This window comes from Typha latifolia, chromosome 8, assembly GCF_019914945.1.
Source record: "Typha latifolia isolate L0001 chromosome 8, TyphaL0001v2, whole genome shotgun sequence".
Classification (NCBI taxonomy): domain Eukaryota; kingdom Viridiplantae; phylum Streptophyta; class Magnoliopsida; order Poales; family Typhaceae; genus Typha; species Typha latifolia.
The window spans coordinates 9,675,170-9,694,875 of NC_133093.1; the positions used below are offsets into that span (position 1 = coordinate 9,675,170).

At 39.3% G+C, this 19,706-nt stretch overlaps 4 protein-coding genes across 7 annotated transcripts in view; 2 read left to right on the plus strand and 2 right to left on the minus strand.

Moving 5' to 3' along the window:
- The window catches only part of LOC140794097 (DNA ligase 1-like), a 30,174-nt gene extending 27,233 nt beyond the window's left edge, over positions 1-2,941 (minus strand). For both annotated transcript variants that reach the window (XM_073145960.1, XM_073145959.1), the window contains exons 1-4: positions 2,135-2,941; positions 1,938-2,054; positions 1,375-1,476; positions 1,190-1,303 (exon numbers count right to left, since the gene is read on the minus strand). In XM_073145960.1, the coding sequence (XP_073002061.1) occupies positions 1,190-1,303; positions 1,375-1,476; positions 1,938-2,054; positions 2,135-2,860 (1,059 nt within the window). In that variant the 5' untranslated portion in view covers positions 2,861-2,941. The remainder of the gene's footprint in view (positions 1-1,189; positions 1,304-1,374; positions 1,477-1,937; positions 2,055-2,134) is intronic.
- A 1,024-nt stretch (positions 2,942-3,965) lies between these two features.
- LOC140793847 (uncharacterized) lies at positions 3,966-7,679 on the plus strand. The gene is made up of 3 exons (XM_073145592.1): positions 3,966-4,942; positions 6,240-6,406; positions 7,312-7,679. The coding sequence occupies exons 1-3, from the start codon at positions 4,025-4,027 to the stop codon at positions 7,544-7,546; spliced, it is 1,320 nt and encodes a 439-aa protein (XP_073001693.1). The 5' UTR covers positions 3,966-4,024; the 3' UTR covers positions 7,547-7,679.
- Positions 7,680-7,822: 143 nt separating this feature from the next.
- LOC140793848 (NDR1/HIN1-like protein 6) lies at positions 7,823-8,946 on the minus strand. Its single transcript, XM_073145593.1, has one exon. The coding sequence runs from the start codon at positions 8,718-8,720 to the stop codon at positions 7,959-7,961; it is 762 nt and encodes a 253-aa protein (XP_073001694.1). The 5' UTR covers positions 8,721-8,946; the 3' UTR covers positions 7,823-7,958.
- A 6,023-nt stretch (positions 8,947-14,969) lies between these two features.
- On the plus strand, positions 14,970-18,663 carry LOC140794509 (uncharacterized). Of its 3 annotated transcripts, none has more exons than XM_073146596.1 (5): positions 14,970-15,176; positions 15,270-15,323; positions 16,307-16,414; positions 17,003-17,196; positions 18,334-18,663. In XM_073146596.1, exons 1-4 carry the CDS (start codon positions 15,117-15,119, stop codon positions 17,135-17,137), a joined length of 357 nt encoding a protein of 118 aa, XP_073002697.1. In that variant the 5' UTR covers positions 14,970-15,116; the 3' UTR covers positions 17,138-17,196; positions 18,334-18,663. The 3 variants fall into 3 exon arrangements, with proteins under 3 accessions (XP_073002697.1, XP_073002698.1, XP_073002699.1); XM_073146597.1 differs by having other exon boundaries at positions 18,343-18,663; XM_073146598.1 differs by having other exon boundaries at positions 17,015-17,196.
- Positions 18,664-19,706: the final 1,043 nt, after the last annotated feature.

Below are 19,706 nucleotides of genomic sequence, written 5' to 3' on the forward strand. Positions count from 1 at the left end.
CAGCAGCATCTTCAACGCTAACTTTTTACATATCGAAATTACTTAGTCGATATACATTACATTCATCAGCAGTACCGAGCTAACATCATTTCTCTCTATTGCCTCAGCACTGAGTAGCAGATTATCAACTTCTTCATGAAGTCCCTTCTCCTTCGCGCTTTAAACATCTAATTAGCAAACTCTCGATTTGTGATCCAACTTGATTTTGGAAGTGGATACTAGAGTTATTAGAGTTATATTATTATTTATTTTATTTAGATACACATTGTATTTGTATAAATAGAGCTAAGACCTCCTCTTGCATATTCATGCAATATATTTTTCACCAAATCTTCTTATCTTCCTGTCTTCTCCCTAAACTCGTTCTAGGGTTAGGGCTTGTATTGTTTCAACATGCATGGTGCACCTATTAAGATGTAATACTATGTATTGCAAAATGACTCCTATAAAAAGGCATATTGCTCGGGGGGTTACCTTCTACCTTTATAAATCATATATGTGATTCAGATATTGTTTTAATAGAGAATTAGAAATATGTAATAATACAAAGAGCTGGTGAGTTGGAGTTTTGGATCCACGTCATTATATTGCTCAACTAGAATAACCAAGTCTTTCCATTAGTCAATTGCGAACCAAGAAAGCCATGCTAAGTATTAGTCATAAGTTTAGAATCTTAGTTTGATTTATCATAATGAATGTAATCCTTTGGCACCAAATTATTATATGAATATTAGGTATAGTACATAGTACATGAGGCACTAACAGCTCCAAACCTAGTCCCTTCTCTCTACATTTTTTTCTTTTTTTCTTTAAGCATCGGATTCAGCTGTGTCTTGGTTCCCATCTCATATTTAATTTGACCCGGACACGACCAATATCTACCTTCAATAAGAACTAGACCCAGCTGAAAAAAGACATCTACTAGATTTTAATTGTACAGAAGAATGATCTGACAGGTAGAGAAAGGCTGCAAGCCTGCAACAATATCAGCTTATTGTGATATGATTAGAGCAAGGATTCCCTCAAAAATGTAATCAAGAAATTTGAGGCAACACTAGAATAATGGAATCTCTATAATTCCCTTGAAAAAGTTGTTCAGAAACTAACACTAGCATAAGCATGTTAAAAACCCTGAGCAATCATTTGGCCAGAATTTTCCATAAACCAGAGTAACCAAATAAGCACTAACCTCTTCAAGGGAAGATTGACTTTTTGAAGGCGGAGGACCAGTCTCCGAATACACAGCAGCTTGTCCCAGAGCTACCAGGACTGTTTTTTCTGCCAAGCCAATCCGCATTTTTGACTGCAGCATGTAAGAAAAATAATCTAAGGATCATAAAAGCAACTGCAGGTAACTAATTGGCAGAGTGATACCTGCAGAAGACGAATGATATATTGAGGTTCACAATCAGTTGCTGCAACAAGAAGTCCTTTTATATGATTTCTTTTTTTGTCTTGACTATCCTTCCCAGCTTCCTACTTGAACAAGAAGAAAATAGAGAATGAGGACCTGAAAAAACTGAACTTCATAGGGTAAATAATAAAATTCTTCAGCATTTTAATTTGAGAAAACTACAGTATATTTAGTCTTTGCTTCTGTACAGATCAACTCTAAGAAAAGCATGCAACTTCGACTTTTAGGCACCATAGCCCTCATTGTAATCGCACACTGATCCTAGGCCACTCTTGCATCTTCTTCAGCACCCAACCACCTTATATACCCCCTCCTTTCCAGAAAGAAACATCATCCGCTCCCATCTTATTCATGCTACAAGCTAATAAAAATTTACTACGGTGTTATTGCGTTCTATTCAGCGTCATGTTTCTGAACAATATCACTCAACCACTTGCAAGAAGTTTAATTCCAGCATAAACTGTTTAAAAAAGCAGTTATTAGACCATCTTGAATCCATTTGAGACATAAGAGAAAGGCTAACCTTTGCAATAGCACGAAATGTATCCAACACCTTTGTAATCGTTAATGTCTTAGGTTTGAACATCACTTTCTGAGACGAACGGCTAGCTTTCGCCACAAGCCCCAAGTCACCCAATTCCTGCCATCGTACACAACAATGTGGATCAAGAAATCAAGCATTTCAGATAAAGAAACTTCCTTTCCGTCTCTACCATTTACCTTGAGCTGCTTCTTGACATGCTCCTCCTTCCTCCCATAAGCCTCCGAGAGCGCCTTAATAAGCGACGCGTCCCCGATCCCGAGCTCAATCCCCTCGTGCGGGGCCGCTATCCTATTGGCCGAGAGGTACACCGTAGCAAGAAGATCCCCCGGAGTGGTGGCGATCACCGTCCGGAACACATTTGAAAGGATATCCGTGATGGCGATCCGACCCGACTCGTTCGAGATGAGCTCAAGGGCACGGGCGAGGAACAAAAACGGGACGGGCTCGCCGGGCTTCCAAGAAGCGGCCGCCTTGGGGTCGAATTCCTGGCCCTTCTTCTTGAGCTCAAGAATCGCGTTCTTCTGGTCGGGATTCTTGGGGTCTTCTAGGTTTTCCGATTTCTTGGAGAAAGGAGGAGAGGAGTCTTGGGGTTGGGGTTGGGATTGGGGTTGGGGCTTGGAGGAGGTGGTGGCGTTCTTCTTGGACTTCTTCTCGGCCGCGGCGCGGGCGGAGCCCATGAGAACGTCGGTGACGGTGCGCTTGCCGGATGAGGACATGGCAGAGGCGGCGGAGGAGCGGCGGCGCGAGGAGGAGGAGGAGGAGGAGGAGGAGGAGAGGCGGAGGAGGAAGAGGGGATTAGGATTTAGGTTTTTAGGAGGGGAGAAGGGGAGAGAGAGGAAGGAGGAGGGAAGAGGAGGGGGACATTTGAGGAGGAGAGCAGCTGGCGATCTCAAGAGCAGCATCAATAGAGTGAGAGAGTCGCAAGGGTTATTAGAAAGGGTACGAGGGCGGGCTTTTTTGGGAAGTGGGAGTGGAGAGCCTGTAACTGTAAGGAATTTTATTTGAGAAAAAATAAATACTAAAAAGAGAATAATTTTTAAGTTTTTGACCATTTTAAGCCTGACACTAATTTTGGTAAATGCATCTATGATTTACTTTATAATTTAAATATGAAATTATTATTTTTACAAAACACACATAGTTTGCTAAGTTTTAAAGTGTATTATAAATCATTGCAAAAAAAACCACCTTACCTCTTTACCTAGCGGTGCGACTTGTAACTTTTAAATTTAAAAAAAAGATTGAGCAAGACAAGCTAGAAAAAACTTGTCCTTCTTTGATAAGTTGTCGTTGCGCATCATTACGTATAAATTTATTACTAAAATAGTTTATATTAGTCAATTTAATTATCATGTCATAAGTCGACAGTTATTCAACAATTTATATATAAAATATACTAAACAATACTTTGTATAGTATGTTGAGCACTTTATTTATTAAGCGTTTGAACAATATGAATTATTTAGTATTTTATAAATATTAAAACACGATTTATCTTTTATATAAATATTATAACAGTTCATCATTAATTTGTAATATGGCAATTTAGCTTGACAGAAAAAATCTATTTGAAATCTGGGAAATAATTTTAAGTAATTATATTTTAGGAGACATTGATTTTAAATAATAATAAATATTTTTATTTTATAAATAATAAATATTATATTCATTTTTAATAAAAAAATTTAAAATTTAAAATAACTCAAAAATAATTTAAAATTAAACTCATTTTAAAGGCCATGGTACTATTTTTATTAAAAATTGATTAGTAAAACTAATTATATATTCAGTTTAACTAACTAGATTATTTAATAAAGATTATAGATATAATTAAAATTATTAAATGTAATAATTATTGGATAAATTTTGAATTTTTAAAATGCTTAAAAAAATTAGAGCCGGTTTCATTTGTTTAGTGGGCTCTAAATTTAGAGTAACGGAGCCGGTTGGAGTTAGCTGGATTATTTTGATAAATAAATACTTTAGGCGGACCCATTTTGGTCAAAAACTCCCAAAAGTGGACTAATTAGAATTGGGTTGGATTCACTTCATGCACCCATGGAGACATGACTCCACCGAAAGAACCACATTCCCCCGACAACGGCGACGACGTCTCTCGATGCCTCTCCCTCCTCTCCCGCCTCGACGCCTCCCCGAAACTCCCCCAAACCCCCAAATCCACCCTCCTTCGCCTCGTCAAAGCGGAGCTCCGTTTCCTCTCCCGCCCGATCCGCCCCCTCGCCTCCAACCTTGGCTACCTCGACGCCGTCTGCCACGTCATCCACCACCCGGCCGTCCGCAGCATCTCCCGTGTATGCAGGCCGGTTGGCCCCGCCTCCGGCGTCCACGTGGACGTCGTCTGCGCCTTCCGCCGCGTGCCGGCCTGGGTCCTCGTCTCGGATCGCAACCCTAGCTACGTCACCTGGGTCGGGTCACCGGGCGGTAAGCGTAAGGGCCTGCGTGACCGGGTTGAGCGGGTGATCACCTCCGCCCGATCCGCAGGTGCTCTCAGGCCCGAGAGGGTCGTCTTTGTCTTCGCTCGCGGGATGGGAGATGGAGTGTCCAAGGATTTGGTGGGGCAGTTTGGGGCGGTGGAGATTGGATTGCTTGATGAGCTCGAAGTGTTTGAGGAAATGGAGGAGGGGTGGGTTGGAATCAAGACGATGGAGAGCGAGGAATTTAGGTGGGCCTTGGACTGCAGGGTTTTTGAGATCAAGATTGGAGAGGATTCTGGGGCTAAAGGTCCAACCTTGGGAACTTTGGAGGGGAAAGAGGAGATGGGTTTGTGTGATGCGTTCGGATCTTTGTTATCAAAGATGAGGCTGAGTGGGTTAGATGCGGTGGAGCTGATTAATTTTGATACCACTGCGTTGATCGCAATGGTGTCGGGGATAAGCAATGGTGGTGCTGAGCATTTGCTGAAGGCGCCGGAGGATGAGATGAGGGCAAGGTTTAAGAGCAACTATGAATTCGTTATCGCTCAGGTAATTATGTCTTTGTAGTTCTTGAACTTTAAATGGCATCTTTAGTTGATTTGTTGTGGAAATTTGTAACTGGAAAGAGCAGGCTTTATTAAATTTTACGTTAACATCTAATGTAAATATCTTCGTGACCCCATAGTCTCATTCTTTCATCTTATCTATGCCTTGGCTTATTTATCCTTATGGTCTTGTAGAGCTTCTATTTTATTTGCTATATAGATATGCCGAAATGAGAATGACTATTGATTGCACTTAAACTTCCTTTCAGGAGATCTGAGCCCATTACTCTGATAATTTGTATCCACGAAAGAAGCCATCCATTGTATATTCCATGAAGCAACAGGAAAATTATATCGTGAAAGTTAAGGGTATATGAGAACATTCAAGGGAAGTTGTGAAAGTTTGTTTCAGTTAATCAAAATGACGTTGTGATAAATAAGTATAAAATCTATGAGATTGATCTTGACTCTTTGAGGTTGATTTCTGAAAGGAAATTTAATATGATACGTTAATTGGACATATATTACCTTTGATCTTGTACCTAGTCACTCAGGTTTTGATTTTTCTCTTCTTTTTTAAATGTTTACAACTATGTAAGAGACTCCCTTTGATGACTTACAAAAGTACTTTATATTATGGAGAGTTGCTAGCATCATTCTTGCATTATCCACAGAATTTATACTGGAATTGAGGAAGTTTCCCTAATTATTTTTCTCCTTTTCTGTTTCTCCTTGTTTTATGTGTGCTCAAGATAATAACAACTGGAATTCTGGTTTCATGCCATTCCTGAATATTTTGAGTCTTCTAGATCAATACCTTTTGAATCTCAACTATCAGAGAAGTTGGGGTCAAGTAGCTGTAGGCCTGTAGCCTTCTTCCTTCCCTTCTTTTTTGGGTAGCAGAGAAACCTTATTTTGATTCCTTTGAGAGAAGTGAAAAATGACATTTTATCACTCTAAAGGGATGTTCTATGGCAGTTTCAATTTTGAAATATGCTCTGTTTTGTAAATCATTATTTGCTTTGGTGTTTCTCTTAACATGGAAGCTGTAATAAGATTGTCCATCTGTTATTTCTTGGATATCACCTGTGACATTTAATTCTTATGTGAAATATGCTGCATTTTATGCCTTAAGGTCATTGTGTTTATAACAATGCAGTGTACTTACATGCACTTGTGGTGCACAAGCACGATATCAAACTTCAAAAATGTATTGTACTTTTATTGCACCATGTTGACCATCTAGTTGTTCATGATGTCCCATTCTTATTAGACTTTCTCACTATATTATCTGTTTCTAGGCGATGTCAGAACTTCAACATCCCATTCTTGCTGAATTAGAAAATGTGATAGCTGGAAAGAAGGGTATCGTCTGTCAAAGCGTTTATTTGGAGTTTCAAGAACTTGTTGTGATGTGTGGTGGACCCAATGAGAAGATGAGAGCAAGTCAATTAGTGAAATGGCTTTTGTAAGTTTCTCAACTTTGCTACAAAAATTATAGGTAATGCATTGATGATCGACTTCATGAAAACAGGAATGTTATGCTTCATCAGAGAACATTTCAATATTTTATAGAACCAATCTATCTCAAGTTTTTCAACAATTAATTACGACTTAGTATCCGTTGCTTAGTCATAACTTCAATATTTCAATGCATTTCAGTGTTGCAAATCAGTTCTTCTTTAGAGTGATAGGATTTTTGTTTTTCCCCTTTCAACTTTATAAGTTGAATGATCTGTAATTTTAAAAAAAAAAATTTCTAAGGTACTTTGTGCTACGTACAGATATTCTCTGCTGAATCTTGTTTTTGACTCTCTGGATTATTGTTTTTCTGCTACTGCTTCTATATATTATTATAAGGTAATTTTGTTTACTCTGATGCCAACTTGAAGAGGTTTTGTTTTCCAAACTAGTTAAATAGGGCAGTTTTCTCAGACATTAAAGAAACTACTATTCGGTGTGCGCTGTTCTAATATAAACAGGTTGGTTGCGATACTAAACTTGGTCTTTTATTTAAGACATTTGTAATACACATTGTTATCTATTAATAATAGATTAAATATTTGATGGAGCTCCAAGGTATCAAGGAATAAACTAACTTCATTAGTTTTCTAATTACCGAATCACATGTAAGGTTCCTAGTGGGAACATAATAAATCATCCATTCAAATCCTCAAAGTCATACATAGATGAATCCACACAGTAAGCGCCAATATGTTGGTTTTGAACATGTCTTTCAGCTGGATAAATGACTCTCTTCCATTGCATGACAAGTATATATTTCTGCAAACTAAACTCCACCTGCATGATGCTTTTTACCTGCTCTAGGTGCATAATATCAGTTTTGTTGAACTACTCCTTTGAATTTGTCAGAGTTGTGCCTGATACTCCTTCCACGCGCCTAATGGACCTTCCAACAACAAGGAAGTTAGCACTGAAGAACAAAATCGCCTTTGGAACAGGAGACCATTGGCATGCTCCCACTTTAACTGCTAACATGGGATTTGTACGAGCTATCTCGCAAACCGGCATGTCTTTGCTGACGATCGAGCATCGACCTCGTGCCTTAACTGGCCTCTTAAGTGACTGCACAAGCCTAGGGTTGTAACAAAAAACGGAACATCGTGTACAATTTTGAAATCACTATTTCCACCATTATGTAAATGATCAATAACCTTTCTGAAATGTTGATTATATTCCTCATTTTCTTTTAATTTTATTAAGAGCAATGTTTGGTGTAATCTATCAGTGCCCCATTCCAGTCTTCGCTTTTCTCTTTAGAGCCCTTGGCCATGTCATGTGAGGTGAGCTCACAAGTTGCAATTCCTCACACGACTTCTTCTCTACAACTTCGATCGTATGATTGTATGTCACCGAGAGCCAATTAACTAACAAGTATACTTTTTTATTAATAATAACTACTACAAGGTCAAATACCTATGGGCTATAAAAACATAATCTAAACAACCAAAAAATAGACTAAATAATAATAATGATAATGATAATAAACAAACAGCACCTCACAGTTTTAAACTAAACTTGCAGCTGCTGTTCTTGATCTTGATCTGGTTGTTGGCGGTCAAGCTATCGACCACCAAGCTGCACCTCACCTTAGACGTCACCTTCCATAGCTTCAACCCGCCGAGCTTCACCCTCACCGGCACGTCGCCCTTGAAGTCGAGCGGGACCGCCCCCGTCTGCTCCTGCTGCTGCAGCGCCGTCATCTTCTCACTCCCGATCTGTCCCTCCCCGGTCATCACCACCGTCAGCACCGTCGTGTTCCTGTGGCCCTGGTAGAACGCCGGCAGTGTCCCCTCGCTCAAACTGTACCCGGAGTACCACACGCTCAGCCGCGAGCCCCGCTCGTAGTATATCCCGATCCCCTTGTTCGGGTTCTCGGCCGTCACCGTCACGTCGAAGCTGGCGTGCACCGTCAGGTTCGAGTCGACGGTGAAGGATGAGACGCGGAGGCGGTCGACGGAGTACTTGGGGAGCTTCGGATCGAACACGAAGTAGAGAATTGCCAGCGTGGCGGCGATAAGGACGAGGAAGAGGATGAGGGTGAGGATGGTCCAGCATAAGCATCTGCAGCAGCTGCAGCCGCCTTTTCTCGATTTGGGAGGCCTGGAGTGGGCGACGGGGATGCGGCGGATCGGCGGGTAGGGAAGGGGGTCGGAGCCGGGGTCGCCTTTCTCTGATCGGGAGTGATCGCGGGTGATGAGAGGGGCGGACGGCTTCTGGGCCTCGACGTCGACCGGGTGGATTCGCTGGTGATCGCCCATTGCTCTCTTCTTCCTCTCTCTCTCTCTCTCTCTCTCTTCTCGGTACAGAGGTTTTAGAGGAGGTAATATAGATTGCAGAGGAGGAAGAGAAGAGAGGGTGATGAAAATAAGGCAAGTTATAGTCTTTCTTGGATGGTTCCTTGCTATGAGGTGGGTAGCTCAATTTTGACCTTGGGGGTGTAGATATATTTAATTTAAGGGAAAATTTTTAAATAGCACCCTGTGTTTTATATGATTATATCTGATCTTTAACTCTTTTTTCTGTTTATAATTTTTATATCATACTTGTGTAGTCTCGGGTTGGATTAGAAAGTATCAAAGGGGTGCTTTTGTAAGTTTATTCACAGAGTTAAATAAACCATGGTCTAAGATTAGTTAATTAAAAATAATGTAGGGTGTTATTTAAAAAAAATCTTAATTTAATCCCTTATGTGGAAAGAAGGGCTTAACACTCGGTGCGATGTTGGTTGAGACGTAGGTTGAGGGCGTTGGTAAACGCGGTTTGAGTGCGAGAATGGTGTGAATGGATAGTTGTTATATACTTGCAGGTGACGACTGACGCATGGCAATAATTCGTCAATGGCTTGCAAGAGTTTCTAAACTTTAATGACTCGGCATTTGAATAAGATGTGTTGACGAAAATAATATGCCTGTTTGGTACTCTCGATAGTTTAGTGTGTGGAATTGGCAAGGAGAACAAATATTATAAAATAAAAAAATAGGAAGGTAAAATTTTTTAGAAAAAAATTATAGCCATTCATATTCTATCTTATGAATACTTTATCATTTGATTTTTACAAGTTAATTTGAATTTTTTAAAATACCTTAAAGTTAACTTTAATCTAATAGAAGTGGACCAAATAAAAAAATCTTAAATTACTCTTAAAAATAAAAATGTTTAGGCTCGGCTCAGCTCAGATCAAGCTGAGCCGGATCAAGCACGACCTGAGCTCAAGTTTGATTAGAGAAGGAGGAGGAGACGGTGGAGCGACAGCTTGCCAAAGGAGGAGGCCAATGGAGAGGAGAAGGCGGCGACAGCTTGTCGATGAAGGAAAATGAGACTGAATTGGGAGGTGAAGGAAGATAAGGAGACGGCAGGGCGGCAGTTTGTCGTTGATGGAGGACGAGGCTGGATGAGGAGGTGAAGGAGGAGGAGGACGAGAAGACGGTGGAGGAGAAAGATGAGGAGGCCAACGTCGAAGTCGAGGCCAAACCGATGGAGGAGGAGGCCATCGAGGGCCAAATGAGCCAGTTGACAGAGAAGTAGGAAGAGGAAATGAGGAGGAGCTTGGGTGTTGGGTTTGTTACGAGTTATTTTATTAGATTTAGGGTTAGTGTTAATAGAGATAGGATTATAATAGTCATTAGATCAAAGATCTAATAGTTATAAATATATTATATATATAATATATATTAATATATATAATATTAATAAAATTATATTTAAGTCAAGCTTGAGCTCTCGCTCGGACTTAGCTTGAAATACAAATTGAGCTTTAAAATAAAACTCTGGCTTGGCTTAACTTAAGCCAAATTGAGCCGAGCCAGAGCCCGAGCCCGAGCTCGAGCTGCTCACTTATTTCGGCATCCCTAATCGGGAATAAGTATCAATATATAATCTAGCGACATTTTGTGATGCTTAATCCAACTTTGTGAGATATTATTATTGTCCGCGTAAGCGTTAAGGAAGGCAATCTTTGTCTAAAAAGTATTCTCGTTTGACTAATAGCACAGCGACAGATGTGGAAATAGTTGCTCTTATTCTCATTTATTTGATATATATATATATCAATCGAGACAGCTAAGAAAAATAATTAAACCGCGGATCTGCTAAGCAACCAGTCGAATTTCCACGCCTGACTGAAATCAGATCAATTCTTGAGACATAAATTGTTTAAATCAATCCAAGATTTTCTTAGATTCTGTTTGGATCCGGTTGTAAAAATATTAAATTTGAGTACCTGCCGAGAAACCAAAGGCTTCAGTCAGGTATTGCCATTAAAGCAATTCAGAGCACTAATGATTCTTTACTTGGATATTCTCTCGTAAATGTTATATGCTATTATCAGATTGTAGTAACTATGCTCAAAATAGTTAACGCTTTAAGCATGGACATAATTAAGTTCTTACTTATTTCTCTCTGAAAAAAAAATACTACAGTGATTAGGTTTTTTTTTCTTTAAAATAATTTAAGCTATTAATCTTAAAAATCAGAGATTCATCTATTCTATACTTTTATTTAGAAATATTTATATTTAGATCCTATGAACTATCGTTTATTTTTTATATAGACTTTCTCATTTATTTTTTTGGCAACAAATTCCACTTTAGTTGTATAAATTCTTCTAAATAACTGTTCTATTAGTTATCTATTAGATTATTTTATTAAAAAAACGTGATCTAAAAAGGCTTTCTATGAATCATCTTACACTTATTGTAAAAGAAATAAAAAGTTGAAAATAAGAAAATTATTTGATGTCTAATACCGTGAGAATAAGGAGAGATGTTAGATTTAGTTGAGAGTTTAAAATGTGAAAAAAAAACATATCTAGACACTCCAAGCACCTAATTATGATCCTAAGTTTCTCAAAATTATAGCATACTTGATAACAAGAAGTGTTTTTTTTCTCTTTTTGCTCTCTCTTCTTCCTTCCTTTTTCCTAAAAACTCGAGCTCTCCTCCTTCTCACCACAGTTTTTGAAACAACACCCACTTCCAAAATTCACGTGTTCCTCACGTAGAAAATTTTCACGTGATTCTCACGTGACCTGTCAGTGAAATAATCTCACAAAGTATCTGAATAAGTCAAGAAATACCATAATAATCCAACAAATAAACCAGAATTACAATATCACTGGCCTCAACAAACCTCTAGGAATACAAGTCCAACACAAATTTGTTAAAACATAAATACCATCGCAGAGGCTAAATCCAACTGAAATAATAGAATAAACAAATGCTAAAAATAAAGGAATGAATCTGCTACTCCTCGATGTCCACCAAAATGACGGTGCGCACAGAGCCCAGCAAGTAAAATCCAATAATAATCTAAGAATATTACATGATATATAGAAATGCAAACCCATAGCATGTCAGGGAAAGTGTACATTATGACTTTTACTAACTTTCATCATTATAACTCATTTTACATAGAAATCCATACAGAAGTCGAGTCACAATAATATATCTCATAAAGCACCATAAAAATCGAGGGGGACTAGTCATCTAGCGGTATTATCGCCCATACATGTCTGGCGACGCTGCATATGACCGGTTGTCTGTGGCCATCAAACTAAGGACCCCAGTCGTAGGCCCATCAACACCGCTCTAGTAATCATCACACAGAGCGAAATCATCATATACGACGGATAAGAGCACACAGCTCAATAGACGCCATGACCCTGCGTCCTCGGGTACCGCTAGAGCTATAATCTCTACCTCTTAATCATCTTTTCTAATATCATCATAGACTAGTCTCCAACTAGGGCAGTATAATCACCTGAATGCTCCACCAGCTACCGACCTCAGGTGTAGACCGCTAATATAATACTATATAATACACTCTACCCTTAACCCCGGGTTGAGTGGGTAAAAGGGCACTGCCTAGCTGAGACTTGATTAACAATGATACGTGCACGTGGTGCCATGACCTCTATTATTTATTTAATAGAATCATTAAAATAACAAGTATTATAAACAAGCATAGAATCTATCATACATGTGCATTAAATGATAAATAATGCAAGTAAGAATTAACATGTAATTAAATGCAAGTATGAAATGTCATGTAATTTTCACAAGTAAGAAAACAACATTTAATTAATATAGGTAAGAAATGACATAAGTATGCATTTTTCGTAGACTATTATATAATTCTACTCGCCTGAGTTATTTCTGGAATCCATCTTACTCTCCTAATCAGTCGGCTCTTCTTAATTTTCGAGATCCTTCCCGCACAATAATGGATCTAATAATTTATAAATAAAATAAACATAAGATTAATGAACTTATAGACTAACTATTTGGTTGTATGAATTTAAGTTTGATTTTCTAGGTCCGAAATATTATTTGTCTTAATTTAAAAAAAAATAACGGTCATTTAGAGTCGTTTACAATGTAAGTGTCGGAGATAAATGAAAAGACTAATAAATTCAAATGTCTAATTTAATTATGTATAAATCCTAATTTTATTAATAACATGGTTGAGAAAATTTTAATTAATTACAATTTATGTAGCCAACAGAATTTAAAAAAAATAACAGACTAATAAATAAACTAGTCTTAGGGTTAATGGTTGGGCTGGGCTCAAGGTCCAGCAAATTAGGTGAGAGAGAGTGGGCTGCAGACCTACCTACAGCCCACTGGATTAGAGACAGTGGATTGGGCTTAAGAGCCCAGTCCAACAGAGTGAGGAGGTGGGCCTACCGCAGCCCACCAGGTTCTAAGGCGCTCTGGACTGGGCTCAAGGGCCCAGTCCAACAAGGTGAGATGGTGGACCACCGAGGCCTTAGAGAAGGTCTGAGGACCTGGGCTGCAGTGCAGCCCACGCCACAGCCCAGAGAGAGAGCGGTGGGGGTTGGCCCAATCCCCACCTTCTCCTCGTCTCCTTGCTAGAGAAGGAGAAACAGAGGAGAAAGGGATGTTGCTGTCGGTGATCCTTGTCACCGGTAGCCCCCGCCTCCGGCAACTCCTCCCCAAGTCGACTAGGTCAACTTGGGTGCATGAGTGATCAAAACCTCCGGCCAGAGCGGCCGGAGGGCGAGAGTTGAGGAACTCCATGATCGGCGGCCATGGAGCTTCCCGACTCAGTGCTAGGTGGGCTCGAAGCCCTCATCTCGGGTACCTACCTCTTCCAAGTGAAGAGGTGGGTCAGTCGAGGTTGACGAGCGAGGCCACCACCGCCGGTGGTGGTCGCTTGTGCTAAAGAAACCCGGCGGTGGGAGGCGACATGGCATCGCCTCCCTCGTGCCCCGTGGGTACCCAATTTGGGTATCCACAACAAGGGGTTAAAGCGGGGAAACTTCCCGAATCGATGGGTTGTCGACTTGAGGTCGCCGACCGGCGAATTTCTCCGGCGAAGGCAGATGAAAATAAATTCCTAATTATGCATGATTAACTAGGCTATTTTCAAATTAAACTAAAGAGGGGATGAAGGCTAACCTGAGGATCGAGGTGAGGGGGTTTTGGTTGATTGCTGGCGCTCTGGTGACTTGCTGCCTACGACGAGAACTTCGGCGGCTCGGGAGAGAAAAGAGAGAAGAGAAGAGCGAAGAAGAGGAAGTTGCGAAATAAGAAAACTCGAGGGGAAAGAGTGGAGATTAAATAGAGAAGAGGTGGAGAGAGCAACGGAGTGGAGTTAACTCCACTCCGGCGCACTTCTCTCCCACCTCTCGCAACTGACTGCGAGAGGTGGGGGAAGGGGGAAGGGGGAAGAAGGAGTCAGCGCACGCGCATGGCGCGTGCGCCAACAAATTTTTTTTTTAATATACAGATGTTATAGTTTTGTTGTTGTTCAACACTGTGCCCATTGTCGCCGTTCAACTTCGTCATCTCTTGCCACCAAAAACCTCTTGCAGTTGCCGCTTCCCACTGTTGCCACTTTTTTCTCTTTCTCTTCTTCACTAGATCCAAGCTTGGCCGCTACCCTTCCACCGAATCCAAGCCTATTGCATCCCTACCCCTTGCCGCCTTCCTCATAGGGCTTGGATCTACCCAAAACCCTTTCACCGTTGTTGTTCCCTACTGTTGCTCTTCACCACCGTTGCCACTCTTCTTCTCTTTTCCTCCCTCACTGGTTCCAAACTTGGTCGCCACCCATTTGTCGGTTCTCCACTCTGCCATGCTAGGTAGATGAGATCCTCTAAGTGGGGAGAGGGTTTAAGACCCTTTCATAGTAACAGGTTGTGCTTTCATACAGATGTGTGATATTTAACAGTGGCCATATAACTTATTGTAGAGCCCTGTTGTGCATATTAGGGTGTTGTTAGTATTTTTCTTTTAATTTATATTTTAGGAGACCACGTCTTAGGCTGCTGGACTAACGGAACCCGTTGATAATGCTAAACTCGAGGCTCTTTGCTATTGAGAATCTCTTGGGCAGTTTTTCATTTTATTTTGTGTTGTGCCTTTAGACTTAATCATTTGGGTTGAATTATTGTGCTGTCTATTGTACGCCAAATGTAAGATTTGTGTTAAAAGACTGTTGCTCTATCTCCCCTATTTATATATATATTTTTTATTGTAATCCTCGCTTGTTAATGAATAATCTTGGACTTTCCCTTAAAAAAATAGCATACTTGATTTAAGGAGTGTTACAGGGGATAACTTGGCTATAAATTTCCGAAGCGATCGCCGTTACATAGGGAAACTTCCCGCCGACTTCTCCAAAAAAGAAAGATGGAGGAGGAGTTGGGCTCCAGCTCCAGAGCAATCGATTCCTCAAACGTCGGCTTCCAGGTTCGTTAGGGTTAGGGTTTCGTTTAGGGCTTCGTTTGTTCTAATCTTTCTCGTCCTTCTTCTCTGACATCCGATCTCCTCCAATTCGTACAGCTGCTAAAGAAGTGCGGGTGGAAGGAGGGCACCGGCCTCGGAGCCTCCGAGCAGGTGAGAATCTTGGATATATATATATCTCTAGGTTGTGATCTTTGCGACTTCTTGGATTAGTTTATTGGACATGATTACGCAATTCTAGGGCTTAGGTTACATACTGATTCGTTTCGTTTACCATCGAGGATATTAGCTGCGAGCGAGATGTTCTTTAGATGCTCAAATGTTAATTAATTTATTCACTGCCCCTTTTAACTGATTGTTTTAACTTCTATTTGGTTTGAATTGATTAGCGGATTGTAGATTTCAGTCTATTATTATAAAGTCATTATCATCTATCAGCTTAAACATTTGTGGTGCTGCAAAAGTTGGAAAACTTTTTTCTAGGTGTGTTATTACACGAGGGAGGGCTTCTTAGGGGCTGCCGGCTAAAACAAAATATAGTTCATATGGATTTTCTTTGGGCAATTTGACAAATTTCCTCCTTTATCTCCTTTAATTTAGGTGCATTCAGGAAATTAATACGCGTTTTGAAGAAATTGGAAATATTATATTTTCTTCTTTTCTCTTCCAGCTTGTTTTCTTCATTTATTCTTCTTTTTCATGCCATTCTTCTATTAGATATTTCATCTTTTATGATGTCTGCTATAAAACAGAAGGTTGTTTCCTCTGTCTGATATCAGATGATTTGAGAGCATTATCTGTATCAGCGATCTGTTCTCACTCCATTCGAAATTTATGTTGCAGGATTGGTTGGTTAGGGAATTCGTAGCATTCACGGATAATTTTTTTCATGAAATATTTTAAATATTGTGACTTAAGGTTGGTAAGATGATTATTCATCGTGAATATGCAATCCTTCATTTGGTTAATGTCTTAATGAGATCTTCATCATGTGTGGAATACTGGAATTGGGAGAATAACTTGCCATTCAAACAGATTATTAATGCTTTCACTGTGTCTTCTAGGGCTAAATAACAATTTATCTTATATTTCGAAGATTTATTTAGATATTTGAATGTCATAATATTGATGGACAGGGAAGGTTGGAACCTCTACAGACTCATGTGAAGAAGAATAAGCGTGGTTTGGGTGCTGAGAAAGTAAAGCAGAAGTTGAAGAGCCATGAAGATCCTCCTACTTCCAAGGTGCGAAACAAGCATGTCAATTGATACATGCCATGCCAACAAGTATTTGAAATATCTGTTTCTTTTTCCCTAGAATATTCATGAGTTAAAAAATATGAAATAGTGCCACCATTGTCTATATCATCTTGAATCTTCATGCCTTTTGAATATGAAATGGGAATGTGAATAACCTCAAATTCTTGGGGCTTATTCAACTGGTACAGGTATTGTGTAGAACGAAAAATGGAAAAAAAGAGGAATTAGTACAATTAAAAGATAATACTTACAGTAAGATTATGAAGTTTCTCAACAAATGTGTCACGTCATAGAAATACAATATTTATTTTTTGGTAATGCCATCCCAACAGATTTTTTCTGCACCATATAGCCAAGTATGTAATCTTTTCAGTTTTCACTTCCAACTGATTAATTTGAACAAGAACAGATGGATTGTTTCTTCCTGTTTTGCACTATGTTTCATCCATGCCTGTACTCTTTAGTAGTGAGCTTGGTCCTTGACCTAAATATTCTTAAAATTATCTTGTTTCCTTATTTGAAGACATATTAGAAATTCAGAATGATCTGAATGTTGTGCACACTATGTGCCAGGAGGATTTGCAGTCTAAGAAGAAAGTGAAGTCAGTCTCCAAAAGAATTAGGAAAATGCAAGAAGAAGAGAAAAGAATGGAAGAGAGAGAATTTGAACGAGCTTTCTTTAGGGAGTTCTGGCCAGAGAATGTTTGAAGGACAACATTTATGTGGCATTCATTTCATAATCTGCATTGGCAGGAAAATGTGTACAGGTAGTCATATTATGTTTTTGCCCTCTTGCTTTGTTTACCTACTGTTCATTCACTCTACATTATGACCTAGTCCATACTTCGTGGAGAGCTAATTTGTGAATCCTCCATGGGTTTCTAATTTCCCTTTGAACTCAAGTCAAAGGTAGACACTGCCTGTAGCATGCCTTACATTCCCACCTGTCATTGAACCAAATTGCTGGACAGTCGGGGATGGGCATGCAAGCCTGTTAATCAAAGTATACATAAAAAGTCACTTTGTTGTAATTTTGATGCATCTGATCTAGTTTTCTCGTCGATCTGATATGAGCTTTATTTAGGATGTTGGATATCATAGTAACTGATATTATGACGGTACCATGTCCTGCGAAAATGTGGATTTGACTACTTTATTCTTATCAAGATCTTAATTATTTTTGTATCACCTAGTGATCTCTTCATTGTTCAAAGATACTACAAACAGCAAAATGAGCAAAGGGAAAAAAAACTTTCTTAAATGAAAAAAAGAAGAAAAAATGGCAAACAACATTAAGGACGGTAATAACTATTGTAGCGACAAAACACAATTAAGAACACAATCTTCAAAGTATATATTATTTTTTATTTGGCACATTATTTCACAGAAGTCAATAAAACACGTGGCAGGAAAATGATGCTGGCCTGAACACTGGCAGTTGTTGCCAGCTAACTATTGACGTGGAACTCTGCTCTCTGGTAGATACTATGAGGTTATGAAATTGAGTATGAGCTATATCGGTATAAGTCTGGCAAATGCTACCTATTTGGAATTTGTGTTGAAACTTTAAGTTACATACAGCTAGTAATAATAGCGATATTAGGTAAATGTGCTTGGTATATATGCAACTTAGGAGTTTAGGTATTTTTGTGGTTAAGAGGGTAGATATGTTGCTGCTGGTACTAGTTTCATTTTCCTTATCCTTCTTGAGGTTGTTGTCTATAGACTATCTTTTCGTTCCGGAACCCCATATAAGCATGTGTTTCATCAGTTGGGATCTGCAGGCTATGTTTTCCTTTTGTAAGAGCAAATTTTGTAGAAATTATGTTACTGAGAAATGAGGTTTTTTCAGTCAGCTTTGTTCTTCAAATTATTACTTCAGGCACATGATCCATCTTCTTCAGTTCTTTCAGGTCACGAAGAACTTATTCAGCCTTATTTTGAGCCTTAGGGGCTACTGTTGAGTGGTGTCTGAATGGCTATACAGGAGCAGCCTCCATCTGAGACTTACATGACAAGAGATCCTAATGGTGGAATATTTCAAATCCCACATGCACTGAGAAATTTCCCCAGTGGGCAAACACCAGGACGCGATGCTTTGTTTGTGGATGGATTTTTTTATGTAGCATAAGCAATCCTTTAGGCTTTATCTTTTCTACATGATATAATTTCCCTACTCTCGTGGTATATATGTGCATGATTCGTGAAATAATGTTAGAAAACTGTTTCAATAAGGGAACGGTATGGAGCCTGCATATTAATGTAAAAATAATTCATGTTCTGTTAGGCCTGAACGCGAGAAAAAGGACAGAAAGGTGCAAATCGATGAATACCATAGCTCAAACATGCTTCCTCTATTAATATCAAAACCAGAGATGAAAAGGAAATCAAAGAAAAACCAGCCAGTTGATTGAATTCATGATTTGAATCATATCTATAGTCAATGAAATATAAGTCGTATAAAATGACTAGAAAGATGATGTAAAAGGAATGGAACTATACAATCTTCATATTTATGCGGATAAATATTAAATCATATTAAACCCTTTAAACAAACAAAATAAAAAAATCTTAACTCTACCGGAGTCTGATGATAACCAAATTCCTCTTCTTCAATTCCGATTGGCAATGCTCCTTGCTCAGCCGCATCTCGAAGCACGGCAGCCTTTGCATCACTAAAGCCAAGCAAGTACTGCAACCGAGAAAGCTTTCCAGGCTTCGGGATCCTCTTCAGATACAAGCAGTAGAGGCCATCAAGCTCCTCTGGCGATGACTATGACAAGGGACGGTCATGTCACAAGCAAGCATGTCATTCAGGGATGCAACCTGCGGTAAAAGAAATCAAGCATGGTTCCAAGTTAAACTTCACCAGATCTCTTACACCATATAAGTCAGCACAAGATGAAACTGAATTACAATATGCATCATTAGAAACCAAAGAGGTCTGACAATTTCAGCACATTTAGGAAGAAGAAAAGTTAATATTTTAGACTTTGAAAGAGCCACTTATATCTGAAAAGGCACACAAAATGAAATCCAAGCCATAAGCATTACCAATAGCGAGAATTATCTGCTTCAGAAAGCTAAGACATCAGATAATGCATCATATTTATGGTGAGGTCGGTAGGTTCTTTAAAAACAAGAAGATACTACCTATGCCCAGAGTAGTCTATGGAATACTGAAATGTCAAAGGCTGCAACATGTGTTTTGCAGATTGGAAGCATATGTATTGCTCGTAATATAAAAAGCCAAGTCATGGAAGAAGTCAGCCATTTG

Coding starts and splice junctions, on each gene's coding strand:
- LOC140793847 (XM_073145592.1), top strand. CDS start 4,025: ATGACTCCACCGAAAGAACCACATTCCCCCGACAACGGCGACGACGTC. Junction 4,943..6,239: donor ATGAATTCGTTATCGCTCAG/GTAATTATGTCT, acceptor ATCTGTTTCTAG/GCGATGTCAGAACTTCAACA. Junction 6,407..7,311: donor CAATTAGTGAAATGGCTTTT/GTAAGTTTCTCA, acceptor TGAATTTGTCAG/AGTTGTGCCTGATACTCCTT.
- LOC140793848 (XM_073145593.1), bottom strand. CDS start 8,720: ATGGGCGATCACCAGCGAATCCACCCGGTCGACGTCGAGGCCCAGAAG.
- LOC140794509 (XM_073146596.1), top strand. CDS start 15,117: ATGGAGGAGGAGTTGGGCTCCAGCTCCAGAGCAATCGATTCCTCAAAC. Junction 15,324..16,306: donor GCCTCGGAGCCTCCGAGCAG/GTGAGAATCTTG, acceptor ATTGATGGACAG/GGAAGGTTGGAACCTCTACA. Junction 16,415..17,002: donor AAGATCCTCCTACTTCCAAG/GTGCGAAACAAG, acceptor ACTATGTGCCAG/GAGGATTTGCAGTCTAAGAA.